General features: G+C 53.4%; 10 protein-coding genes and 2 non-coding genes across 12 annotated transcripts; 4 read left to right on the forward strand and 8 right to left on the reverse strand.

The window, feature by feature from the left end:
• Positions 1-190: 190 nt before the first annotated feature.
• SCP_1501210 (hypothetical protein) lies at positions 191-1,050 on the forward strand (the record flags this gene model as incomplete). Its single annotated transcript, XM_027764230.1, has 3 exons — positions 191-224; positions 319-689; positions 748-1,050. The coding sequence occupies 3 exons, from the start codon at positions 191-193 to the stop codon at positions 1,048-1,050; spliced, it is 708 nt and encodes a 235-aa protein (XP_027620031.1).
• Positions 1,051-1,180: 130 nt separating this feature from the next.
• SCP_1501220 (glycoside hydrolase family 18 protein) lies at positions 1,181-2,848 on the reverse strand (the record flags this gene model as incomplete). Its single annotated transcript, XM_027764231.1, has 6 exons — positions 1,181-1,338; positions 1,392-1,452; positions 1,507-2,170; positions 2,221-2,366; positions 2,423-2,510; positions 2,586-2,848. The coding sequence occupies 6 exons, from the start codon at positions 2,846-2,848 to the stop codon at positions 1,181-1,183; spliced, it is 1,380 nt and encodes a 459-aa protein (XP_027620032.1).
• A 981-nt stretch (positions 2,849-3,829) lies between these two features.
• Positions 3,830-6,132, reverse strand: SCP_1501230 (Serine hydroxymethyltransferase, cytosolic; the record flags this gene model as incomplete). Its single annotated transcript, XM_027764232.1, has 9 exons — positions 3,830-4,170; positions 4,232-4,466; positions 4,523-4,640; positions 4,694-4,995; positions 5,427-5,517; positions 5,571-5,578; positions 5,643-5,843; positions 5,895-6,002; positions 6,055-6,132. The coding sequence occupies 9 exons, from the start codon at positions 6,130-6,132 to the stop codon at positions 3,830-3,832; spliced, it is 1,482 nt and encodes a 493-aa protein (XP_027620033.1).
• A 685-nt stretch (positions 6,133-6,817) lies between these two features.
• Positions 6,818-7,848, reverse strand: SCP_1501240 (hypothetical protein; the record flags this gene model as incomplete). The annotated part of the gene is made up of 2 exons (XM_027764233.1): positions 6,818-7,683; positions 7,740-7,848. The coding sequence occupies 2 exons, from the start codon at positions 7,846-7,848 to the stop codon at positions 6,818-6,820; spliced, it is 975 nt and encodes a 324-aa protein (XP_027620034.1).
• A 672-nt stretch (positions 7,849-8,520) lies between these two features.
• On the forward strand, positions 8,521-9,887 carry SCP_1501250 (Histidinol-phosphate aminotransferase; the record flags this gene model as incomplete). The annotated part of the gene is made up of 3 exons (XM_027764234.1): positions 8,521-9,054; positions 9,111-9,370; positions 9,431-9,887. 3 exons carry the CDS (start codon positions 8,521-8,523, stop codon positions 9,885-9,887), a joined length of 1,251 nt encoding a protein of 416 aa, XP_027620035.1.
• Positions 9,888-10,254: 367 nt separating this feature from the next.
• SCP_1501260 (hypothetical protein) lies at positions 10,255-12,720 on the reverse strand (the record flags this gene model as incomplete). Its single annotated transcript, XM_027764235.1, has 17 exons — positions 10,255-10,300; positions 10,354-10,500; positions 10,554-10,665; positions 10,724-10,856; positions 10,910-10,943; positions 10,993-11,030; positions 11,087-11,197; positions 11,255-11,262; positions 11,330-11,356; positions 11,410-11,548; positions 11,606-11,725; positions 11,778-11,873; positions 11,931-12,047; positions 12,096-12,236; positions 12,301-12,360; positions 12,417-12,561; positions 12,629-12,720. The coding sequence occupies 17 exons, from the start codon at positions 12,718-12,720 to the stop codon at positions 10,255-10,257; spliced, it is 1,566 nt and encodes a 521-aa protein (XP_027620036.1).
• A 632-nt stretch (positions 12,721-13,352) lies between these two features.
• SCP_1501270 (hypothetical protein) lies at positions 13,353-16,803 on the reverse strand (the record flags this gene model as incomplete). Its single annotated transcript, XM_027764236.1, has 5 exons — positions 13,353-13,610; positions 13,670-16,138; positions 16,193-16,307; positions 16,359-16,591; positions 16,657-16,803. 5 exons carry the CDS (start codon positions 16,801-16,803, stop codon positions 13,353-13,355), a joined length of 3,222 nt encoding a protein of 1,073 aa, XP_027620037.1.
• Positions 16,804-19,126: 2,323 nt separating this feature from the next.
• Positions 19,127-20,463, reverse strand: SCP_1501280 (Probable cytosolic iron-sulfur protein assembly protein; the record flags this gene model as incomplete). The annotated part of the gene is made up of 5 exons (XM_027764237.1): positions 19,127-19,315; positions 19,370-19,711; positions 19,787-19,875; positions 19,934-20,362; positions 20,412-20,463. The coding sequence occupies 5 exons, from the start codon at positions 20,461-20,463 to the stop codon at positions 19,127-19,129; spliced, it is 1,101 nt and encodes a 366-aa protein (XP_027620038.1).
• Positions 20,464-20,659: 196 nt separating this feature from the next.
• On the forward strand, positions 20,660-22,983 carry SCP_1501290 (hypothetical protein; the record flags this gene model as incomplete). The annotated part of the gene is made up of 5 exons (XM_027764238.1): positions 20,660-20,834; positions 20,887-21,063; positions 21,112-22,442; positions 22,493-22,860; positions 22,914-22,983. 5 exons carry the CDS (start codon positions 20,660-20,662, stop codon positions 22,981-22,983), a joined length of 2,121 nt encoding a protein of 706 aa, XP_027620039.1.
• A 183-nt stretch (positions 22,984-23,166) lies between these two features.
• SCP_1501300 (SWR1-complex protein) lies at positions 23,167-24,056 on the reverse strand (the record flags this gene model as incomplete). The annotated part of the gene is made up of 4 exons (XM_027764239.1): positions 23,167-23,626; positions 23,687-23,803; positions 23,856-23,943; positions 23,993-24,056. The coding sequence occupies 4 exons, from the start codon at positions 24,054-24,056 to the stop codon at positions 23,167-23,169; spliced, it is 729 nt and encodes a 242-aa protein (XP_027620040.1).
• An 83-nt stretch (positions 24,057-24,139) lies between these two features.
• SCP_t1501310 lies at positions 24,140-24,234 on the forward strand. Its single transcript has 2 exons — positions 24,140-24,176; positions 24,200-24,234. It is a non-coding gene; the product is annotated as a tRNA-Asp (tRNA).
• Positions 24,235-24,743: 509 nt separating this feature from the next.
• Positions 24,744-24,825, reverse strand: SCP_t1501320. The gene is given in 2 exon segments: positions 24,744-24,779; positions 24,789-24,825. It is a non-coding gene; the product is annotated as a tRNA-Val (tRNA).
• Positions 24,826-26,044: the final 1,219 nt, after the last annotated feature.

The following is a 26,044-nucleotide window of genomic DNA, read 5'->3' on the forward strand; positions in this document are numbered from 1 at the left end:
TAACCGATCAGATGAGGTACCGACGTCACTCTCGCCAGCGCCGACGGTCCACGTCGTTTGCATGCCGGTTTACGTGTGCCTGAACGACTCTATATAAATACGCAGAATGCCAAAGCAGAACGTAACAAGCTTGTATACCATCCCAGGAAGACGCAGCCGCAGCTTAGATTCTTTACCAGAAATTGAGGGAATGCAGCTGCTCCTGACAGGCGCTACCGGCGCTGGTACGTGCTTACTACAGGTGCTTCTAAGTCGCTCAACCAGCTCACGAATGTTATTATGTGGCCGGCCTGGCAATATACCGCGCCGCCCTCGCAGACCCCGCCATTACGCGCATCACCCTGTTGACGCGCCGCGCGATACCCGAGTGGACAGTGCTCCCAGAGTCCGCCGCATCGAAGACGGCAGTGATCCTGCACGACGACCTTACATCCTATCCACCAGAGCTTGCACGTCATCTAGCAGTGCACGACGCATGCATCTGGGCACTCGGTCGCTCTGCCCTCGGCGTTGGCGAGCAGGAGTACACCACCTTCACCCACGACTATCTCATTGCGGCCGTGCACGCGATCCAGGAGGCACGAGTGGGCGAAGGAAGGCAGGCGGAGAGCCCGTTCAGATTCGTGTATCTTAGCGGGGAGGGCGCAGACCCGACGGGCAAGACAACCCAGATGTGGGCGCGTGTCAAGGTGCGCCGCTTCGCGTTTTGATGCCTACTTACAGACTTTCATACGACGTGACATGCAGGGACGCACCGAGAGCGAGCTCATCGAGCTCTGCAAAAGCTCGCCGGGTATGAAGGCTCACGTCTATCGACCAGGATATTTCTTCCCTTCGAAGCGCTACCCGGAAGACCGCAAGAACCAGCGCCCGGCTTCTGCGCGCGCCATGGACTGGGCCATAACGCCAATCATGTCTTGCTTTTTGCCTTCGTTGCTGACGCCGATCGACGATCTTGCGCGTTTTACAATCGAGGTCGCCAAGGGACGCTGGCCTGACGAGGATCTGTTCGTAAACAAGCGAATGAGGGAGCTCGTGAAGGATATATAAATTGGATGTGGTATCTGCGTAGTGATACATAACCTATGTGCGTCGTTAATACATACCTCGATACCCAAATGAATGACAGCGCTCGTGATGGACTCGTCTCCAATGCTCACTACATTGACGCACAATCTCATTAGAAGGGTGTATATGAAACAACATCGAAAGTACTAACCTTCTGGACCCCGATGGCGTTGTTAATGGCATCGAGTAAGATGTCCTCGTAGTCACCCGCGGCCTCCCACATCGCGAAGCCACGCAGGCCAGCCTGCTTAATGTAGTTGCCCTTGGCAGCTGCAGCATCCCGTCAGTTGACTGTAAATTCACTGCCAGTAAAACAGGCCTACCAAACGAGTCCGCGTTATCGAATGATACCATCACCTCCGTGTTCGGGTTGTATACATACGGCTGCGCATCGCTAATCAGTTACGCTCTGCAAGGCTGCACTCACAAACCACATACCGTTTGGCTGCACGAGTCGAACCTGTAGTCGATACCGGACGCGACAGTGCCATTCCCCGTGAGAAACCCGCCCGCTTCGAACAGGCCCCTGAAGTACCAGAGCCCGTCCCACCCGCCGGTAGTTGCATTCCCGCACTGGTCAGTACCCGCCGGCGCGTCCACGTCCCAAGAATCGCCCTCTGGTTGGTACGTTGTGTTGAACAGCGGATAACTGGCAAGAGTCGTGGAGCCCGTAGGAGAGAAAGCGTTATCGGGGGTGACGAGGAAGCTATGGCCATACGAGGCGACACCAAGGACGATTTGGTTGGCCGGGAAGCCCGCCTTGGTCCAGTTGTCGACTGCAGACACCGCGGAACCCGCCTGGTGTGTCGAGCAGGAGTCGTTCAGCGGTGCGTTTGGCCCGACACCTGCACTGCCGGACCAAGTTCCCCACACGTCGTAGTCCATTATTTCAACGAAGTCGAGCACGGACGCGAACGCAGACACGTCGGTCATGGGTGATCCGTTAGACCCCGTGAACACGGGTATTCCCACCGCAGCAGAGATGGTCAAGTTCTTGGCGGCGGGCTCAGCGCGCAGTGTTTGGAGGAAGGTGAGGAAATTGGCGCTGTCCGAGTCTGAAATCATGTTACAGCTGACGCCCAGACGTCCGGGGTACTCCCAGCTGCAAGCTCCGTCAACGTAGCTCGACATAGAGTGAACCGAGACACGCACTCAAAGTCAATGCCGTCAAGATTATACTGCTTAACCAGACCAAGGACGGCACCGACGAATGCAGTGCGGTTGGCAGCGGTGGCGACGGCAGTGGAGAAGTATTGCGATCCCGACCAGCCGCCGACCGTGAGCATCGCTTTGACGCCCTGTAGGAAATAACTATCAGATGCACAGTCTCATAGCTGACATATCGTGCTCTCACGTTCGCATGTGCATTCTGGACGATTTCTGGGAGCAACGTGGTGTCTTCAGAGGTGAGCGCTAACGTGTTTACGTCCGGGGTGGTCGTGCTGCACACATAAGCACATCGCGCGCGATCAGCGATAATAAGCACTCACGCGAAGGAGTATGTCACGGTTGAATACTTGGACCAGCTGACATCCTGCGGGGAGAGATATGTAGAGTGCCAACCCGTATACCAAGCCATCGAAACGATATCGCCTCCTGCACCGTTCGTGCCACTCCCAGAGCTATTGCTCGAAGACGGGGACGAACCCGAGGAGCCAGAAGGTGATTGACTTATACCCGAGGCACTGGCACTGCTAGACCTTAGTGAACAGGAGGGCGCAGCCCATACCGAGACGAGAGGAAGAACAGCCAAGAGCGTAAGAGGAAGCGTAGACAACATGCTCAGCAAGTCGATAAGGAAACGATAGCAAAAACGATGGAGGTTTCCAGTCAAAAGGCGTGCGCGAGATTGAGTGGTGGAGCAGTGTCGCGCCTGAAGGCTTTATGTGCGGCGGCGGACAAGAAGGTGGCTGCTGTGTGCAAGCCAAACCAAAGCATGCCTCGTGTTTTGCGCGGACAATGGCGGCTGGCAGGGAGACCGAGAATAGAACAATAGTAACATGACTCTAATAGAAGACAGTCGGTTTGCAATCCGCAGAGACAAGAACACGCTTTCCGGGGGTATTGATATGCATCGGAATTCAGGCCAGGCCCATGGCCAGCGTATGGAGACTCGTTGTGTGCGTCTGGATAAAGCGTGGGTGCACCAGCCACGAGTAAGACGCGCATCGGGAGATTCCGCCCTCCCAGTCACGACTGGACGAGAATAAGTCGGTCGCAGTAGGAAAGATCATCAGAAAGCAAGAACGAGGTGGTATCTGCGTGAAAGCAAACTAGCAACAGACTGTTCCCTCTGAGTCAGTAATATGGTCTTCATTATGAAGTTCCGCTGATCTCCTGGAGTCTGAGTCAACTGCCCAGGCAGAGTCTCTGGGAGTCTCCAAGTATTAAAGAAGAAAAGCTGGACGAGGAGACTATTCCTCTGGCGACAACTAAGTAGTGGTTGTCAAGTTGCGCCACCGCGCTGCCGGTGAGCGAAGTGTACATATTTCCAGAACAGGAATCCCACTTTAAATTCTGCAACATACCATAAACATATGGATACAACTCAATGCGCAATTTGCCAGAAGTACAGTATGTTGAATATCACCCCTATGGACACAGGATCTGGCAGCCTGAGGAAGGCAAGTCGTAAACTACAGTAAATGTACAGCCCCAAACAATGTTGAACGTCTGGGAGGGCTGGACCAGTTGAACGTCCGCCTTTTCACGCTTCGTCGGTCACCATGTTAACCAAAACCCAAGCACAGCCAACTGCCAATCAGTAATCCTCCTCGATGCCCGCAGGCCGCGTGAGCGTCGAGACGTCGACGCCGGGGACGGGCCATCGCCGCGCGAACACGCGCACCTCCCGGCGGAGCTCGCGCACGAGCCGCGCGCCTTGCTTGCCCTCCTCCTCCACCGTCGCGACGCGCAGGAAGTCCTTGAGTAGCTTGCTGCCCGCCTCCTTTTGCAGCACAAGTGCGAGTTGTACAGACCGGTGCAGGAAGCCTGCGACGACCTTAATGTCGCTCTCGAGCATGTCTCGCGATGTCAACGCGGACGTGCCCAGCCGGATACCGCCCGGCACCTGTGCCGACGCATCGCCAGACACAGCATTCTCTGTCAACGCGCGTCAACAACCAGCGAAATCTGTGAAGAGAGATTGGCGTCGCGGACTCACTATTGATAGTGATCCCGACGAGATCGCAGAGCTTCTCGAGCTTGCTGCCAGTGAGACCGAGCGGGCGAAGGTCCCAAAGTACGAGGTGGTTATCCGTACCCTGCGTCTGCAGCTTATAACCGTGCGCGACGAGCTCCTCTCCGAGCGTCTGCGCGTTCGCGATCACCTGCTTCGCGTATGCTTTCCATGTAGGCTGGCACGCCTGCAACAGTGACGTTGCGACCGCCGCGATCGTCTTGGAAGAACCGCGTCAATAACGCAAGCAGACAGAGACGTACGAAGGCTACATACGTTATTGTGGGGACCGCCCTGGCACGCAGGGAATACCGCATCGTTCACGCGTTTCTGGAGGTCCTTGTCTTTCCTGAAGAAAATCATGCCCGCGCGAGGGCCGCGCAGCGTCTTGTGTCTGCACAACGTGCGCCTCAGTATCACAACAATTCCTTATGGAAGAACACGCACGTCGTGGTCGTGACGACATCGCAGTACTGGAACGGATCCGCGAGCTCACCCGCGGCCACCAGCCCGCTCGTGTGCGCGATGTCCGCCATCAGGTACGCGCCGTGCTCGTCCGCGATCGCCCGCAGTGCCTTGTAATCCCAGTCCCGCGGGTACGCCGATGCGCCACAGATCACCAGCTGCGGCTTGTAGCCCCGCGCCTCCTCCGCCAGCCCCGTATAGTTAATCAGCTGTGTCGAGTGGTCCAGACCGTACGGACGCGACTCAAAGTAGATCGACGATGCCGTCATTTTCTTCTTCGCAGTCTGCAGGAGATGCGTTAGTGTTCCATCACACGTATGCAAAGAAAGGGAAGAGAGTAAAGAAAGGAGTGCATTCACGTCGTCGAACTTATGTTACCACATCTCGCAATCCGCTGGGGAGCTCAAGAATCGGCACACCGGATGGGGAAAACTGTCTAAACCGGAGGAAGATATGGCGACGACGGCTGAGTCCTCTCTCAAGCCTCCGGAACGCCGTGTCGCAGCGGATATGTTCCGCCGGGACCTCCAGAACACGGACCGCCGACGGAGTCCAGCTTACAGCAATCCGCGCAGAGCGATGGAACAGCGCTGGGGACGGCTGCGAGACGGACTCTGCCACAGACCCATGTACATCAGTCCTTGCACCGCTCGAGCAAGGGAGAGCAAAAACATGCGCGAGTACCAAGAAGTGATCGCAATTGTGGGACACTCACAAAGTACCCATGCGTGAGATGACCACCATCAGGGAGGCCAAGACCCATGAGACGCTCCTGCGGTTGAAGCAGGGCGGTGAGAGTCGCAAAGCTGCGAGCCAATCGTCAGTCCGCACACCGATGCGAGAAACAAATTCGACAAACTTCGCAGTCTAGGGCACACAGGGTTTACGTCAATTAAACCGTGCGAACGACAAGTGGGAATGGAAGACGCACGCTACCCGAGTACGGCTGGACATTAACGCCCCATTTTGCAGGGTCAAGGTGGAACGCCTGGAGAGCGCGCTTTTGGCAGAGAATCTCAAGTTCGTCGACATATTCGTTACCGCCGTAGTACCGCGCGCCAGGGAGACCTTCCGAGTACTTGTTAGTGAGGATCGAGCCGTTCGCTTCCATCGCAGCACGGCTCGTCAAATTCTGTACTAAGTGGTCAGATCGCGGTGAGAAAATAACAGGAACACTGCACACCTCTGAGGCAATGAGCTCGAGGCCAGAAAATTGTCTCCATGTCTCTTTGTCGATGATGTTTTGGACCTCAGGGTCAAGCTCTGCAAGGGGTGTGTACAGAGGCTTGTTCTGCACGCAAGACAGTCAGTTGCGATGTAGTCAGATGGCACACAAAACATACAAAATCTGGTGTGGAAGCCATTGTTCTGCGGAAGATTGGGGCGACGGTGCGGATGGGGCGAGAGAGAAGACGCAGCATCTTGAAAACTGGACCCCGAGTCAGTTATCCAAAAAGCCAATGCCTTGGCGCTAAGTGGAATCGGTAATGTCACGTGTTCCCGACGCGTCTCCCGACCCCGAGCAAGAACCCGCGCGAAGCGCGCTCCTTCTGATTTTCTCAATCATATGTTTTTACCCTCCAACACGCAGAATGTCACCTGCAGGTGAATTGAAACCGTTTCGGCGCATTTTATTTTTTCTCGCTCAAGTAGAGTACTCTCCAGGTGAAATTTCTTGACACAATATTTTCGGGTATGTGGCGCGGATGCGCGTGCGTACGTTCAGATTTCGCGCCGCTGCCAATACCGTACGAAGCTTATCACGAAGGGTAAGAACGCTTGTTATCCGAGGCCGCAGACATCAGAACGAAAATCGCATTACCCACGTCTTCATTCGGTGTTCCCACATGAACCCACGAGCACAAGCTGCGAGAAAGACAGATCGCACTCGACGGACATACACACAGGGGCTTGCAGTTGATATATCATGAGTGCTATGTACGAACGTTACCTGCGATGCGTACGGGGTATATGGTACTACATGTCAGAGCGTGCACTCGTTCTCGAAACCACACTCGGTCCCACTGAGCATTTTGGTTAACAGCACTGACGTTACTCCAGATCAGCGCCCGATCAAGGATGTACGACTCCTTGCTGTGTGACAGTCTAGAAACCGGCAGTCGCGCTAGATGCCGCAGCAGAGTCGGACACCGCCGACGAAGGCGGGACCAAATTGGACGAGGTCGCTGAAGGAGAGACGGGGAACGAGAACGCCGGGGAGCTCGTTGGGATACTGGCACTGGGATTCAGTGAGAACACGGAGGATGCACCGGCCCCGAAAACCGACGAGCTCGCTCCGCCAGTGGAAACCGACGCGGCGCCGCCCGAGACACTCGCGCTCGGGACAACAGCCGACGAGGCGGACGATCCATCACATCCGCCATCAGAGCCAGATGCGGACGGGCTGGGGAAGACCGACGCAGCGCTCGAGGCGGGGCCGAGTGAGGACACGCCTCCGCTGGCCCCGCCGCTGGGTACACCGGATGCGGGACTACCATCTGGCGCGCTGCCGGTGGGTGCGCTGAACGCGGTGCTGTCGCCGAGGCCGGAGCCAATGCTGGCAGGGCCGGTGGGAGCAGCGGTAGGGTTCGCACCGCCGCAAGCAGTAACGGTAACATACTGGGTCGAGACTACGGTCACGACGGATGCACCACTGGCACCCGAGAGGGATGGGGTGTCTGATGGGGATGGGAAGCCAGCTGAGGAACCTGCAGCGCTGCTGCTCACGGCCGGCGTGGTCGACGCAGAGGGAACAGCCGTGGAGAATCCGCCAGCACCACTGGACGGGAAGATGGAGGCGGAAGAGAAAGCGGAGCTGGGAACAGACGACGGGTCGCCTGTTGAGAATCCGCCATCAGCAGTGGAGGATGGGGACAGGGAAGCAGCTGAGGATGGGCTCGAGAAGATGCTGGCGCCGGCGCTGAAAGAGGCGGAGGAAGAGACCGAGGCCTGGCGTTTTCCAAGCAGAGGTGCTGCAAGGATCCGTCAGCACGGAAGAATGTGGCGCGTATCAGTCACGGATACACACCGACTCCACCGACGCCTGCATAGAATCCGGCGGGGGCACCCTGCACTGGAGCTGCGAACGCGAGGGATGCAAGGAAGCACACGGTCCGAGCAAATGTAGAGGGAGACATGCGTCCCGAGTATGCTGAGATGATGTAAAAGTGATGTGGTGGACAGACAAAGATCCAGAACAGTTCGTGACCTCGAGTCGTTGAGCGAAGAAGACAGTGAGAGACAGTGAGGGGGTGAGCACCGGGCTCGGATGATACGCAGACAGGCGATGAGGATCCAGAAGACAAGGAGGGCTTATATGTTGCGCGGAACCCGTTACAGATTAATCAACTGCGCTGTTCGTTGCATATTGCAACGGGTGTGTTGGAGCTGTTGGAGCAGAAGCCACCACCCCATTGTTCGGCAGAGATCTATAAGGCGCAGATCCGAGTCGGGAAAACCAGTGTGTCAAGCCTCCGTTGTAACGTTTCGAAATCGCACAGGATATCCTGATAGTATCTGCAAAAACATATGTCAATTGTGGAGCGGCACCTACAAACAAGAGAGTCGTGAGCACCGCATGCAGGGCAGACTCAGCGGCCATATGCAACAAGGCCTGGCGCTTAGATTATTGGACACTGATGGGCGCTTAGATGGTCGACTCTGGCTGCAGTGATCCTTCGACGAGTCCGAGTCACCGTTTCAATTTTCTTTTAAACGTCTTTCTCTGACCCACCCACAGCGATTCTGATAAGTAGTCCACCCACCATCCAAACAACAGGCGTGGAAGAGCTTTTCATTTCCTTGTTGCCATGCCCATCCTCGGACTTGCACCGTCGCTGTATCCCACCGCTCCCGCTCACTTCGACATCGAGAAAGTGATCCGGCCAAACATCTTGACTCTACACCCCTACCGCTGTGCCAGGGATGACTACTCAGAAGGTATCCTTCTTGATGCAAATGAAAATTCTCTAGGTCACTCCATTCCGGCGGCACCAGCGGACTCCGAGCTCGACCCGGAATTGCGCTCCACCCTCTCGCTCGACCTGCACCGCTACCCATCGCCGCGCAACGACCCCATCAGAGAGCGCTTGGCTTCCCTGCGTGCCCTCCCTAGCACCGACTACGTGTTCCTTGGTGTCGGCTCTGACGAGGTCATTGACTTGCTCATGCGTGTGTGCGTCGCGCCTGGACGGGAAAAGATTCTGATCACGCCGCCGACGTATGGGATGTACAAAGTGTGCGCCCAGGTGAACGATGTAGGCATAGTCGAGTGCCCGCTTGAGCTTAGCGGCGCGCATGGTGAGGGCGGTGAGGCCGGCAGATTCTCGCTCAAGGTCGAGGAGGTGTGAGGCGCTGCTCTTCGGACACCGGGGGGCTCCAACGCTGACTGCTACCCCAGATGAAGGCTGCCATTGGTGCCGACCCATCAATCAAGCTGGTCATTCTGTGCTCCCCTGGAAATCCTACTGGCACCCTGATCTCGCTCTCTGCGATTCGTACATTGCTCGAGTATGAGAAGTTCAAGGGCGTCGTCGTAGTAGACGAGGCGTACATCGACTTCGCCCCAGAGGGTTCCAGCGCTGCCGCCCTCGTAAAGGAATACGCGAATCTCTGTGTTACGCAGACGCTCAGCAAGAGCTTCGGATTGGCTGCTATCCGGTACGTGTCGAGAGACGCGCTCGCCCTCGACAATTCCCTAATTTCTCCACCTGTATCCAGATTGGGCATGGCTCTCGCTCACCCGTCGCTGATCCAGATCCTTATGAACACGAAGGCGCCATACAACATCTCCGCACCCACTGCCTCTCTCGCGCTGTCCGCGCTCTCCCCGTCCGCAGTCGCGTCAATGAGCCAGAAAGTGTCCGCGCTCTGCAAGCAACGTGACCTTCTCCTGCAGAAGCTGGCGATGCTAGGGCCTCTCGGCCTCGGGGCCGCGATCGGCGGCAACAACGCGAACTTCATCGTGGTGCCCGTGCTCGAGAAGAACAGCAGCGGCAAGCCCGACAACGTACGCGCGCAGCGAGTGTACAAGACGCTCGCGGAGGAAGAGGGCGTCGTCGTGCGCTACCGCGGCAGCGAGCCCGGCTGCGTGGGCTGCCTGCGGATCACGGTCGGGAACGTGCAGGAGAACGACATTGTGCTGAAGAAATTCGAGGAGATACTGAAGAAGATCTAGATCTAGATGTGTGGCATATGTCAACTATTCGTTGAGATGTTAGACTATTTATTCAACGGGGCATGACGATCACTTCTAGAGCTGTCACATTCGCTGACAGAAATGTGGCCAGGGTCGTCGATGCGTCGTAATTCCCTGTGGGCGATGTTTGCAGTAAGCCGAATCCGCTGCAGATGATAGCAACTTCTATCGACGTCGAAAGACACGTCTGATAAAGCGAATCACACTGTACCGTCCGCCTCGATCGTCTCGCATGAATTTACAAAGGTATACTCATTATCTTACATCCAGCCAGAGACCGTACACCTCTGGCGTAAATCGTAGCATTACATATCTAAAGAAACCACCAAAAACCCAGACGTTGCAGCTACAGAAGTGAACGACGCTTGAATACGAGGGGGAGCCTTCTAGGACTGGCCCGAAAGTGAGGACTATAGTAGACTCAGAACGGGAGAGACATACTTACGCGAGAGTGACGCCGGAATTCACGGTGAACAGACGCGCCTTCTTCTGCTCAAAGGACTCGCCGGCAAACTGGGGTTCGTCCTTGAGCTCGATCTTGTAGCGCATGATGATCATGGTGAGCGCAGCGACAGACTCGGTCTCCGTGAACCTGCGCAGGATCCGCGCGTTCAGTATGAGTTCAGAGACAGGACGAGTACTCACTTGCGTCCGATGCATGCACGTGCACCGACACTGAATGGTACAAAGGCGTCGCGGTTGTAGTCACCAAGGAAACGGGCAGGTTTATACGTGTCCGGATCTGGCCAATATCGTGCTGGTCATATGCATGCTTGGGTTGAGTCACAGACATGCGGAGAGGGAGGAGCATTCACGATTGTAGGGCATCCCGAATGCAGACGTAAATAATTCTGTTCCCTTTGGAACTGGAATGACGACCTTCTGTCCCCCTGCATTGATAGTGCTCAAGGTCGTGTCCTCGGTGCTGACCTTCGGAACTCTTTTAGTCTAATGGGAATAGAGTGAGCCTCGGAAGCCATAAGGGACTCGGGACACCCAACTGTAGGGTACATCCGTAACGCCTCGTATAACACACTGCACTTGTGGTGAGCATGCTAAAATTGAACTTAGAGTCCGCACGCACGCAAGGCTGTAAGTTAGTTGCCCCATTTCCTCATATCCCTGAAGGAAGGATATCGGTAAAAAATACTTGCAGTGCCAGTGGTAATAGAACTCACAGGAGTCCTGCCATCAGCAAGATATTCCTTGAGATGCTGGTAATACTTTTCCTGTTCGTCGGGGTACAAAGCCAAAAGACCGAAGGTAAACGCAAGCGAATGAGCCGTCGTCTATCGTTGACGATCACATAAGACGAGCCTTACAGAGAATGGAGCAATGAAACAGACCTCGTGGCCTGGAGAGCAACCAAGTCATCAGCAAGGGCCGTTAGCAAAGCTTTTGAGACGGTTCTGTAGACAAACCGGCAAGAAGGAAAATGAAAGTATTTCCTATCGAGAGCAGTCAACGGGAAACTCAGCGCATTAGATGCCGTTCCTCTCACCCTCGAGCTCGCCCTGATTCAACTTTGAATCGCCGTCAAATTCTTCCTCATTCGCTTGCACAAGCGACGACAAGATATCTGCGCCCCCCGCTTTCTCCGCATCGCTCTTGCGCTCCCGAATCATGTCAGACATGTAGCTCTGTGAGATCGGGCGAATGAAATGCGCGGAAAATTGTATAAATTACGAATTGCATACGGAGAACTCTTCGTAGGCTTGCTGAAATTTCCTCAGCTTTAGAGTGATCCCCCATCTCAGTGCCCAACTCGGGAAAATCATCTTCAACTCTATCTGTGTCGAAACGACGTGCAGCGCATCCTATGGTATGCCGCTCGAAAAGACGCAAGTTCCAAGGGAAAGTGAGAGCCACCTTGAATGCCATGGTATGCCCTAGAGGAACCGAAGATCCTTGAGTCCAGGACACCGGCTTCCCGAACGCAGCACCGCTCAAGACAAATAATGCTAACTGTATCCAGAGATATTTAGGAGGTGAAGATCATTGCATTGGAGAAATGATGCACACCGGAAGTGTTATATCGACTGCGTGGTCCACGTCGACACGCTCGTTGTTGCCCCAAACATTGTCGAACAAGTCACCTACGATGCGTATCGTTTCGTCCCAGATGAGCTTATTGTTTCTCTATCAAAACATAAGTAACTCAAGCACACTTGTAAAAGAAATATCAACCTCAGAGAAAACTGGGGCGACAACTTTTCTCTGTCGTTTCCATTCATAACCCTCGGTTATGAGGAGGTTGCTGCCGAAGAAAGACAACATCCGGTACATGTAGACAGGCTTGACGAAATGAGCACGGGCATTGACAATTTCCTGTTCAGAACAGGGAAAACAAGATACAATCAAACAAGTATTCAACGTCAACCAGAACACTTACTTTCAGACATTCCGCGTCCGCTATGTCGTATGCCACCCGAGCGCGGGGAAACATGTTGACCTAGATAGGCTCACGATGTCACAACGTGTTCCATTGTGCCAGGTTGGACGACTGACCCAAGCCATAACGTCATGACCACATTCTGCGAAGTCTTGATACTTGCGGTATATGTCGCTGTCGCTGCCCGGGCAAATGTACGGTATACGCCATCTTAACATTGGACTGAAACCTTTGAGTAATGTGCGATGTCCTGGAAAGTCACTGGAGACAGAAAGAGGTATCCATCTTCAACAATCGCCCCCGTTTGAAGTAGATAAGTAGCACTCGCCGAATGATTCGAAGCAGACCGCGATATTCAAGCCATCTCCGAATAATGTACAGAAAGGCAAGCGTAAGGGCTCCGATGAGATACGTTCCCATCTCGTCTCACTGTTCGTCTTCCACGCTGGCGCAGAGTCTCTGAAGCAGTCAGATACGGATATCCTGAGGCACGAAGGTTGAAGCAGAGTATCTACAACCTGCCTTTGGGAGACTACTGAAGCGCTACTTACGTGGGAACCAATTCTCGGCGCTCTTCTCGAAGCTACAATGGTCAACACACTCGAATATTCAGTTTGTTTTCCATAGGAGCCGCGGGACTGTAGCCACTCTAACTGGAATGTGCAGAATGAACGTTTAGCGTAGCCAAAGAGGAATTCAAGCTGGTATATTTTCTGACATACCTCCTGTGTAAAACCATATTTTGAATGTCCCACCTCGAGCGATAGTGGGAGATTGACACTGTTATAGCCGAGCAGTTATCGATATCAGGTGTGGACGTACGGACTCATCCCTTCGTTCGTCGCTCTTTGAGCGGTGTAATGGGTGCATATCCAGTAAAACAGTAGAGAGAAAAAGATATATATGCCGCGGCAACGTGGGAATAATTTATGAGCCGGACAATACAAACTAAACGGTCGCCAGTCCAGTACAAGTGACCAGCACATCCCACAGAGTATTGATACACCGGCGAACGAACGTGCAGGACGGTGGGAGAAGATGAAGCGGTGAAATTATATGCGCTCGTACATGCAGATATAAGCCTTCGCCTTGAGTACCTCTTCTAAAGTGGTGAGCCGGACGACAGTATCGCTGATATACGCCCACTGTCTCGGACTTTTCGTGGACTTTACCTGGTATTCGGAGCCGATGGGCTTCGTTGGCGCAGTGGTCGAGAGGGTTGGAGAATTCGAGTCTGCTGGGGGTGTCGGCGGAGGGGGAGCCGCGTTTGGCGATGATAGAGCTGTGTATGCAATGTAGTGTCCGCCCAACTATCGGAATGTATGAGTGGAAAATGTATGAGTGAACGAAAAGTAGACAGAATACGTACCATATTGCCTATATGCACCACGACGGCATAGAGGCGGTACATACAGCGTTCGGTCCCTTTTATCACACCGTTGGGAGTACGCCTTGTGCCCTTCCCTTTCAGCACGAAGTCTTCCTTCTTTGGCGCGACGAATGGCCCAAGGTCCAGCTCTTCCGGAAACGCCACAAAGTGGTCGAGCTTCTTGAATCCACCCGAGAATGACATAGCGTGCAACTTCGAGACCTGCTGGAATCGCTTGAGGTGCACGACTAAAACCGGAGGAGGAGTCGCGATGAGGTAGCGTTTGTACATTCGTCGCGGAATGACCTGCTTGGAACGCGGCACCTGAGGAGATGACGTCCCGTCCAGCGTCTTCAGCCGAACCGCCGAAGGAGACGCGGACGATTGCAAATTTTCGACAGAAGCTCTTGGGGAGACTGTCGGAGAAGCCAAAGGAGATGCAGCAGGAGATACATCGGAGAATGCGGATGTATTAGCTGAAGTGTCGCTCAAGGAACCGGAGTCATCGCTGTCATCCAAGCTGTCACTCTCGCCGGAGGCGGCGTCCTTCCGCTGCGAACGTGGGTGCCTCTTTGGAGTGAGCAATGTATCCGTCGAAGTCGGAGCATCGAGCGAGCTAGGTGGCCTGCTCTGGTCGGCCTCAGATAACTGGGTGGCCACAGCCATCTGAGAGGTAGAGGGTGGCAACTCCGGTGCGGTCGTAGATATTGATGGGATTGGAATACCACTGTACGTTGCTAGAGAAGAGGCTTCAGGAGAAAGAAAAACATCCCCATTTGGCAACAGCGTGATGTCGACAGTGGAAGGCGCAGTCGATACCGACTTGGTATCGTTCACATACTCCGAGTCCGATGTCACGCTCATAGAAATCGCTGATGTCGACGCAGGTGATACGCCGCCAGTAGACATATCGGGAGACGATAATAGCCGTCCTTCGTCTGCGTCCAAGGAGCGTACTCTCTGTGTGATATTCGGCGCCATTATGTTGCCTTCTAGCTTCCCTTCGCTCGCTTCACTCTCCTCACTCTCGCTGTCTGCGTCCTCGCCGACAAGCTCGTCGCGGTGCGCCAACTTGTAGCATCCATTTGCGATCTTCCAGCATCGATGGCAGCCTACCATATTCTCGCCATCGAGCACTTCGACGGCGGTGAACATCCGGAGACACTCGACAACCCCCGGGAGATGACCCATCCTCACCCAGAGAGCGTGTGCAGCAGACGCAGAGGAGGATGGGCCCACCCCGTAGTGCGTAGATGTCAGAGCCTGCTGCAGCATAGAGAATGGGTTTGGGTTCGTGGATAAGGTATTGACGTCCGCCAGGATTCGACGCAGATACGCGGTCTCTCCGTTGGAAAGCTTGGGAGGAACGGGCGACCTCGATCTTCGCGGGGTGAACGGCGCGTCCGAGTGCGTCCGCTTGATAGGCGCGGTTTGGGCCAATGTCGCCGTGCCTGTATGAGGAGAAGATAGCGGGGTCAAAACCGGCGAGAGCGGGGCGCTATGCCTGACCGGAGCATCAGATGTATCGTTGTCGGTATCGCGCTCGTTCACAGGGGTTGGTGCAAGAGAGGAACGCGCAGATTTGTCCTTTTTGGCCAAAAATCGGACTGCATCATTAGATCCTGTTCTTCTTCCCCGTTCGACCGAGTGGCTGGGGCTTCCCAGCTCCCGCATCCTCCGACTCACCCTCATGCTGATTCGTCGTCCCAATTTACCCCACGGATCCTCCTTCTCTTTCTTCTCCTTCCCCTGCTCGCCATCAGCCTTATCCCTGAGAGCGTTCTCCGTCGCATCTACAGCGTCTGTGACCTCCCAATTCGCGTCCTCTTTTTTCTCGGCCGCTTCAGCTGTTGCCTCAACCTTGTCTCCTGCCATATCCCTCACCGCGTCCCGCGCGTCTTCTGCAGCAGGTCCTGCATGATCGAAACTCACTCGGCGGGGCCCGTCATGTATCGGCGGCTCTTCATGAACGTGCGCAATAGCCTCCATGCTCTTCCTGAGTGGACTTGGAGGGGGTACGGATGACGACCGCCGCCTCTGCCCACCGTCGTCCAGGTCGCTGGTCGAGCCCGAGCCTGGCTGAGGAAAGAACCGCAGCTTCTTTGCCAGTTTCTTCAGGCGGTCACGCCTGCGGTCCTTAACGTAGTCCTCGGGCTTAATGCTCAGGCTGATGTCGTTGAAGTCCTCGTACGTCACAGAAATCTTCTTGCACTTCTCGCACACCAGGATGCTCGCGAGTCGCCCCCCAAATATCAGGTCTACGAACGACGTTAGCTTGTCCTCTTCCGCGGGCGCAGACACGGAGGCAGCTGCAGGAGATGCTATCGGAGATGCTATCGAAGGATCTGAGTGTGATGTCTGCTCGGGCAGAACAACTTTAGTCGCAGACGGCAGAGATCGCACGTGCCGCTTCTTGTGAGATCGCGTGGCCTTGTCTTTAGTTGGCGGCGGTTGGCGCTTCTTGATAATCTGAGACAAGCAACCTAAGTATACACGCGGAAGTGGAGAGAATTGAGTACGCACGTCGAGTTCCTCCATACGCATCGCATCGAGCATGTGGCGCAGAAACTCGTGCGCGTCCTGCTGCCGGAAGTCAAGGTACTGGTCGTACTTGCGCCCGATCCCGGTGAGGATCTCTCTAATGCGCCATCAGCAAGGGTATCATGTTATTATGCCCTATCAGGCTTACTTGGGGCTCATACTCTCCCGCTTCCGACCCTCCTGCAGACTCCACGCCTTCTGCATCACATTCACAAAGACGTCTCCAAGCGGCATGCCCTCTTCCCACGACCGCTCGTACTCCCCACCGGATCCGTGCCCGTTCGTCAGTTGGGGCGAACGGTGAGCGAGCACGGATGGCCCCGCGGCAGACGGAACGGGCTCGAAGTTGACGAGGTTGTGTAACAACTTTGTCGCCAGGAGCTACCGAGAGTAAGCGTGAATACCTCGGAAGGTCAGATGAGCGGACGCGAATGCGGTGGACGTACACCTTGGAGCGTGGAGTTCATGAAGCAGGTGTTCCCGTGATTAATCAGCCCCGGGGGCAAATAGGCCTCCCTCTCCTGCTCTTCGCGCTGCTTCCGCGCGCGATATAGTTCCTGGGCTGTAGGTTGATTCTTCTTATGCTTGAGCATTGTGGGAGTACGATACGAAGGTGATGTGAGCGGGGAAGAGACAGGCTGAGTGATCTATGTAAACTTCAATTAGTACGGCGCAGTGCGCAGGAGTCCGAAGCCAGAGAATGCTGAGAAGGGAGGGCCGTCGCTCGAAGCTTGCTGCCGATGGCTCTGCGATGACTGCTGCGTCGCTAGTAAGTTTGAACGAGCCCCAACGCTCAACACTGCATTGCAATGGTATAATACACTTACAGTAGCTAGCAGTTCATGCGATTAGCATGATCATGTCAGATAATACCCGGAGAAACGTTGAAGCAGATATCGATAACCCTCGCGACTGCGCAGAATGAGCGTCGAGGTTCGACGTTTTGGCTGGAAGACGTGTGTGGTGCTCAACCGGTCTGAGTTAAGGAAAGGAGGAAGGACAGACTAAGGACGATCATAATCTCTGACTCGGAGGAGAGCAGGTGTACGCAGTACACGTTAAGCGACGCATGTTCCTGACGAATATTTCTATCGAATGACCATTCTAGACGAGGGCTACGCACAGGCCTCATGGCTACCATACTCCCACTCCGCGAAGATGTGGCAGTACTAGTATCTCTAACGTCGACAACGCTGAATGGCATCGAATAAATTGTGATCATCCCAGGCTTCGCCGGAGCGTTCTCTACTATCGTTCTCCGGGATGGATGAGTCGGATCCGATTCCGACCAGCTCATCAAGCTGATGTAAAAATAATATCCAGCGAGACTTTTACCACCCGTTTGAGAAATTTGAGGAGTCCTAACTTCAATAACTTGCAATTGACCCGTCACAATTTATAGGTTGCAGAGATGGACTACCTGTTCAAAAAGACAACAACAGGCTGAGCGTGTTGTTCAAAACCAGACACTCGTTCAATCATCAAACAATGTGAGCCTGAGCGATGCCAGACTGCCAGCTGCAGTGGTCACCTCATCTTGTCTTTGAGGAAGTACAGCACATGTGCATGGTCGATCAGGCCTTGTTTTTCTTGACTGAATTGAGGCACACGAGCATCCGTGGATGGGGATGGCATGCTGGGTAACTCTAGTGTTCGAAGCCAATATAATCTTCTCAACCGCTCGGTGTGAAGGAAAGACAGACCAGGTACACGACGACTGAGAGAGGGAGTGCAATGACGTGCACGTTCTGATTTCTATCGAAAGACCAGACAACTGCATTTTCTAGACGCTACATCGTGCACCCCATAGCTGCGACACTCCCGCTTTGAAGATGGGCCTGTACCGTTAACGTTGACCAGTAGTGCTAAACAAGCTGCAGATTGTGACCAGTCCCCACCGCCAGATTGTTCTCCGGTACATGCTCGGACTCGATTCGGACCAGGTCATCAAGACGATTTTAGTATGGATATACGTATTATTCATGTCCAACACAGGAAATAGCTGGGGAATGCTGAGCTGCGGACAAGTATACCATAGGCCTGTAGAGTTCTTCAGTTGTTGTACCACCAAAAAAGGTAGCGGTTGCGTACATGTTGTCATTCATGAACTGCGATCGACAACGACGACCCTTGTGGGTCCACGGAAATTTCCATCAGAATGAGGTTGCGTACCTAAAACATAGGCGACGCCTGACGAACGTACACATTGAGAGGCACGGCACGATGATGGAATGCCTACCGTGGCAACACAGCGCGTTAGCTAATAACGATGTCTGCGTGAACATCCAAACCGAACGATTGAACGGACAAAAGATTCTGATTGGCTGGACAGGCGCACGTACTGTGAGAAAACTGTATGGAAAATAATGTCGCATTGCCGTCAAGTTGCGGTCATGTTATGTTCCATGGGAAACAAACAAGAATCGAAGCGCATCGTTCGTTATAAACCAAACACCTGTGAGTTGGTAGAAATCCCCAACATTGCAGGGTTTGCTGACAGAGAGATACGGATCCGAGAATAGTCAGTAGATGTCAGGGCCCACAGGCCATTGAAACTAGCGGTGAACCTGGCAGCACCTTGGATCAGACTCACTATGCCGATTTCGTTGCTCTAAAACCGTGCTATGCAAATCATCCGCTCAGTATCGCTGTCAACCTTATTCATGAGGCTTCGGACTCACGGCCTGCGATTGTCGCGCAAATAGTGAACGCACCAGATGGATCAGAAACTTCCCAGCAAGCCTATGGTCGCAATACAACACTAGAGATTTCTAAGCGACCTGTGCGGGAACATTCATGCCCAATGCGCCTGTACATGAAAGTAACTTGAATTGGTTCCATGATTGAATGATACAAAGTGTTCGTTCTTCTCGCACGCTCCCTTAGATACTTACTCCGACTGTGATAAATTAGGAGTCAACGTGAGTTTACCTTCCACACACGTACAAGCCCATCATCTCCTGCAGTCGCAAAGACGTCCTCGAGACCCTCCTTCGGGCACCACACGATGCTGTTCACGTCGAACACCCCATGCGCAGAAGGGAGACGTGCGAGCACTCTGTGAGTCAGCGTGCTCTTGCCGCCGCCAGAAGCATAGACCGAGATCTGCAGGTACAGGGAAATCAGATGTAGGGCCATAGAGCGACCATCTGGACTTACTCTGATGTCCCAGATGAGTATCTTACCGTCCCCGCCCGTACTCGCAAGCCAGCCCACGCTGCCCTCTTCCGCACCTTTCCCACGGCCCCAAGTGACAGAGTACACGCTTCGCTCGTGCCCGTCCAGCACACTGACGCACTCCCACTTGTGTTCCTGCACGCGCTCCCAGATACGCACAGTCTTGTCTTCCGATCCCGACGCGAGGAACTGGCCATCGGGCGAGAACGCGAGCGACCACACTGTTGACGCGTGCCCGGTTAGCGTCGTAAAGCAGAACCAGTCCTCAGATGGGTCGTCTATGTATAGCTTAATGGTATCGTCGTAAGAGGCGGAGGCGAGGATCTGCACTGGGAGTATGTTGGGATGGTGAGTGCCGAGGAGAGATGCAAAGTAAAAAAGAGCAATGGATACACTGACCTCCTCTGTGGGATGCCAAGCGACGCATTTCACGTCCTGAGAATGCTCCATGAGCACACCCATACATTCGAAGTCGGAGTCGGGATGGACTGGACATTAAGCAGATCAGTCGTCATCAACTGCATCTGAGAGGCCTACACATCATACCTTCCCATATCCATACAGTCTTGTCACGACTGCAACTGGCAAGTAGATTACCTGAGCTCGAGTATGCGACGCTCTTGCACTCTGTCTCATGTCCTTCTAACAGGCTCATGCACTCCCACTGTGCATTAGGCGAGCCACCATCTTCATCTTCGGTTTCATCGTCCTCTTGAGCCCAAATGCCGATGTTAGAATCAAAGGATGCTGTCGCCAGAGTCTTCCCGGACGGTGACCAGGCGATCGCTCGGACGGTCTTCGCATGACCGGTCGGTATTGTTGCGATATGGGAGAAAGTCAAAGACAGAGAATCTTCGTCTTCGGGATTTGGATTTGCGCGATAACTGTACATGCGCACGGACTTGTCTGCAGAACAAGTTGCGAGAATGGGTCGTGCGGGGTTCCATGCGACATGCCAGGCACGATCATCGTGTCCTGCTCTCCCAAAGTAAGCAGGAGTATCTGTGGATATTTATTTTCATACCCTCCAGTTGAGCGACGGGCTCAATTCGAGCCAGAAGTTCGTCCTCCGTCATGGTGGGGCAGTAAAGTTAATGCGGAAAATGCCGAAACGCGACACGCGAGATACAGTCGATTTGACCAGACGCATCGCGATTCTGCTGCAGCTTCGCAACGACCACGACCACGATCACGACGTTCATATAGACCATATACGTGTATCATCAGAACTTCTTGTTCGGAACTCAGCAAGAACAAATTTTATTCCCTAGCATGGGGAAGAAGACCCAAAAAAACAAGCCAAAGGCCCATAGTTCTCGTGCAGATCGGCGTCCTTTAAAGTCCACCGGTGCTGATGGCGCGGATAACGCGATTTTGGAGGGAATCGACAATGCGCAAACCTGGAGCATAACTGCGGACTTTATATGCGAGTACTTTCAACTTCCAGGTCAGTCCTGCGTCTAAACATTAGACGAGAGAATCTGAACCTTTGTGAGTAGACCTCACCACGCGCAGCGGACTGAAAGAGATCCATGCAAAATTTGGGACCATTCAAACTAAGCTTGACCATGCGTTCTTGGCCAATAAGGATAACGTCAAAGTGACTGGGGGGATTGTTAGTGTCTGGGCCAAGATGTCTGCCGACGCCATCCTGCGAACCAAGTTGTTCAAAGCAGGTGTGCCCAAGAATTGTGTTTGCGAAGAGGCAGCTGAGGAATATTTAGGTTTCTTAACACGATTGAAACCTCTGTTGGATGATTCGTATACTCGCCACCTTGCTTTGCAGGCGCTTTGCAACGTGACCCATCATGGTGGTAGCGAGGCCCGAAGAGAAATCGCACAGTTAACTCCCCGTCTCTCGGAGCTAATGCGAGAACACAGCGATGATGCCAAACTTCTAGAGCTTGCGACGGTGACAATAGCTCATGCAGTCGGTGCTGTTATCAGTGTGGAAGAGTCACCCACTGCAAAGGAATTCAGGGAACTGAAGATCCATAACGTTCTCCAGGATACCATAGAAAACATCCGAAAACCAATTGCATCGAACTACATGATCGACCATGCCCTTGGCCTCCTGTCCGGTGCGACGCAGCACTGCTACAAGGACTGCAAGGCCATTCCGTCGTTAATGACATTTCTCGTGGCATGTCTTCGGAGCGATGACCTCACTATCCGATGCAATGCTATCGGCGCTCTCATACGCCTCAACGATGCTGGCTCGGAGCCCGACATTCGTTACTACGACCCACAGAAGATGATAGCGGCCGTGAGCCGCCGCTTCCCGCAGAATCTTGGAGACATCATGATGCAATACGGTCTAGACAAGTGCGACACGACTATCATCTTGCGTACGACAGCCGATTTCCAAAAGGCGATGATGAAATGCGCCCAGGATCGCGACCTATACGCTCTAGGAAAAACGCTGTCGCAGCTCATTGTGCGCACGGAATTTTCGGTTGCGGAGGGTATGTTCCAGGCGTTCAACGAGCGTACCGGACAATATGAAGCCATGGATATCGGTCTGCCGTTCGAGATGTGGACCGATGCGCTTCCTATATGCGCCAATGCGCTCCGCGAGAAGGGTAGCCCGTCAGACTTAGACATGGCAGATATCGTCGACCTGAAGTATCTCATCATCAAGCAGCGCATCCCCGACGTCGTCATGCTGGGGAACAAGGCCATCGAGCGCAATCCGAATTTGGCGTATGCTTATTATGCGATCGGCTTGGGTGGAGATAGCAAGCATAGTCTGAGGTCCGTCAAGAAGGGCCTGAAGTGCAAGAACATCACTCCCTTCGTACGCAACTACATGCTGTGGCGCGCCGTGGATCACGCCGGAAACCTTGCTGTCAGCTTCCTCATGGAAGCCAAAGCCGGAGGCAAAGACTACTCCGAAGGTGTAGCCTTCTTGATGTCGGCTTTGGAGGATGCAAAGACCTTCATCGCTGAGGCGCCACCTGACTCTAGGAATATGCAGATCATTCTCAACTGGTACATTATCCTGACTATCGCCCTCCAAGGACCGGAAATTAGCACAAACCTGGCAGAGCTAGATGTGAGTAACTCGCGTACTCGCATGCATGCGCTTTCTGAATATTTGCTCAGCTGGCGCGCAAGAAGCTTGAAACTGCTGATCAATTTGGCAAGTTCTTGGGGAATCCACCGAAGAGGACTCAAATGCGGCTCACGCAAGAGATGATCTTTGATCTATACCCGAAAGCAGTCGAGGAATGGAAGGACGTCATCGCCCGGTTTGACACAGGCGGGTCGGAAGACAAGAGTATTTCTGCCGAGAAAGCGGAAGATGATCTAGCTGCATGGCTAGACGATCTGAAGGTGGATGATGATTCGCCGCAGCCCGAGCGGTGCTCACATCCCAAAATCAACACCAACTCTGTCGCCCTCTACCGTTGCTCGTGGTGCAGTAACCCGAGTGCCGTCCTCAGGAAGTGCGGTGGATGCTCGAAGACAAGGCAAGTGTCGAGCTGCTGTCGCTTACTTTCAGTACTAATAATCTGTCTGACAGATACTGTGACCAAGGGTGTCAGAAATCCCACTGGAGCGAGCACAAGCGCGTTTGCAAAGCTCCGGCTTAGAGAATACTATCGCTTCAAAAGTTGTAACAATGTAAGTACCCCTTCAAGTCGAATTGCCTTGTAGCATTTCCTGTGCCTCCCGCTGTAATCTGTACCCGCGTATTTTGGACCCAATTCCCTATTGCAAGGGTTGTATAATACAGTACGACGTCTGCAGCACGATACCAGTATACTATGTACCCCTCACCTTCGTCTGCGTTTTGACGTGCTCGCTTCCAGGGCACCTGCCTTACGATCTTCAACCCTCTGCAAGAACTCAACCTTCTCGAGATACCCTCCACCGCGCCTATTTGCTTCGAGCTCGTCCTTGAGGCCTGATGCCCCTTCAGTGTCGACGTGCGCACGCCAATCCATGGCGGACTTGTCCAGAGTCGTTAGCTTCTTCGCAGCTCTGGGAGCCGAAGCTAGTGTGATCTTTGGTTTGCGAGGACCAGGACGCTTTGGGGCTGCTTTTGCAGGAACAGGGGGCTTTGCAGGAGTGGGAGTAGTCGGAGGCTGAGTGGCATTGGACGACGGAGTAGTGTCTCCGGATTGGACTGCTGATGACTCCGGCTGGTAAACCGTGTTATCCTCTCCTTCTGGTGGTCGCCAGCGGGGCCACTTCTTGGCATCTTCAGAATCCTCCGGTACTTCTTTGGTTTCTCTGGGATATACGACTACATCAATCCCAATCGAATGAGGAGTGGAACCTGCGGGCACTCACGTAACCTCCTCTCCGGCGAAGCGGAAGCGCTTAACGATCTTCACCATGACCTGCGAGGGCGGCGAAGGCCTCACAGAAGGCGTTGCAACTGATGCTTGGAATGCAGCCCAAAGCTCCCTATTGCAATTCAGCTAAGTGGCAACATATCATTATGATCAATAATACATACTGTTTGTCCGCCTCGTTCATCTCCTTCGACTGTGGGGAGCTGGTGCGAGCACGCTTCGCGTCTGGTTCCTCATCGGAGGAAGAGGACTCTACAATGCAATTTAGCACAAGCAATGATCCACTGTGAGTCTGTCTCACCGGCATCACCAGGAGGGAGGTAATCTGGGTCATCTTCAGAGTCGGATCCTTCCCTGTTCGCCATGGTAGAGTTCAAGAAAGTGCGAAGACTGAGGGCGATGAGCGACAGTTGGTAAATATAGACTGAACTACGACGATGCTATCCAATCCCTGATCGTATAGCGGTCAGTACACGCGCCTGTCACCGTTTCAGCTTCCAAGCTGGTGCGCGCGAGAGCAGGGTTCGATTCCCTGTCAGGGAGGGTCAATGGTGGTTGACAAATTCTCTTTTTTCCCTGACCTCAATCAGAACTGAGGTAAGCAAGATATAACTGAAGTCTGCACTTTCAGCCATTTTCATTCCAAATCAATCCTTGGAATTTGAAGCTACAGTTTCAGATCTTAATTATGACTTCTGCATGTTTTGTCAAAAATATTGTACAGTTTAGGCTGTCAGTAAGTTAACATGGTGAACACTAAGTTAGTGAGACATGTCTTGGTCATTCTGGTGTGTGTGTGCACTGCATATTCACAAGGCACATTGCACGGCTTTTCCTGGGCAAAAACCTGAGACAAAGTAAATTCCAAGGAAAAACTGTGACCCAAAACAAGAAATATATTTCTTGGAGAAATAAGTTTATATATGTTTTACCAGAAAAATACATTCTTTTCCCGGAAAATTCTCTTGAGTTCCATGTTTTCTCCCCAGGAAAAACTCTACTACTTTCTCGGAAGCCGCAAGCGGTGTCCTTGTGCGAAGACCTGGAAAAAATGGTTCAAGCCGGGGTCGAACCGGCGACCGCCTGTGCACAAGAAATGTAAGACAGGTATGATAACCACTACACCATTGAACCAACATACGTACAGACTTTTGGAACTTTGTAATGAAACAATCTCTTGGCTGTATAACTATTGCACGTAAATACCTATTATCGCCACTGTCTGACGTCCAGGGGACCTGCAAGGAGAGTGATGACATGTTCGCTAACAGTGGAAGGCTGAATTGGCGCTGTGAATTGCGTCCGCATTGACGTGGCAATACCACGGCAGCATGTTTGAGAGAGCAGATGTTAGGTATACAAATGCTCAAGCGCCACGCACGGTTGCAAAGAAAATGAACATGCATTCAGAGAACAATCTCTTGTTGACATCAGCAAGTCCGAGCACCAGTCACGGTGGCCATCTGTGATGGACGGTGACATCAAGTTTGTTGATGCGAACGCTAATCAGTGTATCGTGCTGAAAAAAGGGCGGAGATCAGTGTAGACACTTCAATGTAGGATGCTGGGAAGACGGCGGATGCTTCTATTTTGTTCAATGAAATTGTCCGTTATCGTGTTCAGTACTGTGACGACCGGGATCGCAACTTTACCCTAGGGTACCGGTAGAGGTTGTGACATTCAAGACGGGGAATGAAACCCAATTAGTATTCTGATCCTACAGAGAATTCTCAATAACTCGAGCAGTCAGTACGTCAGTGTTGAACATCACTCCGCGCACCGTGCCTCGACGGTTCCGTGATTGTATTTTTGTTTGGCCGCGTATATGTGCCGCATTATGTGGAAGTTCTGAATTCTCAACGAATAATTTACGCACTCCATATGCCATCTTTCGAATGTGGTCCGGTAATTTGCCGCTGAGTGTGGATCACTCTTGGGGATCGTCCACTGGCTGACGTTAGAGGGGTAATAACCCACTGAGTCTGCTACTGGTACTCACCACGGCTAGAATAACCGTGCACGTCTCCAGATAAGCTCCAAGTAGTATAACCTGCAAGTTGGTTATATGCTGCCTCAAACTTGCACCAGGTCACTGCCTTTCAGCCGTTAGTGGAGAGCGCAAGGAGTATACAGGGATAGGGCATCGCCCCTGACGGACCATGCAAAGACGCGTCATGTTTCAAGAATGCGACACGGAGAAGCAGAAAGGTGTGTCCGGCGGTGTTGAGGCTATGTGCGATTGCCCAGTGACGCGTGCGCGGCGGGAGGCTGCCTCGCAGGGGAAGGTAAAAGAAGGGAGGAGAGTTGCAACATCATCCGAGCTCGAACGACACGTCTTATATGTAGCCAGTAC

This window comes from Sparassis crispa (assembly GCF_003851025.1).
Source record: "Sparassis crispa DNA, contig_000014F, whole genome shotgun sequence".
NCBI lineage: Eukaryota > Fungi > Basidiomycota > Agaricomycetes > Polyporales > Sparassidaceae > Sparassis > Sparassis crispa.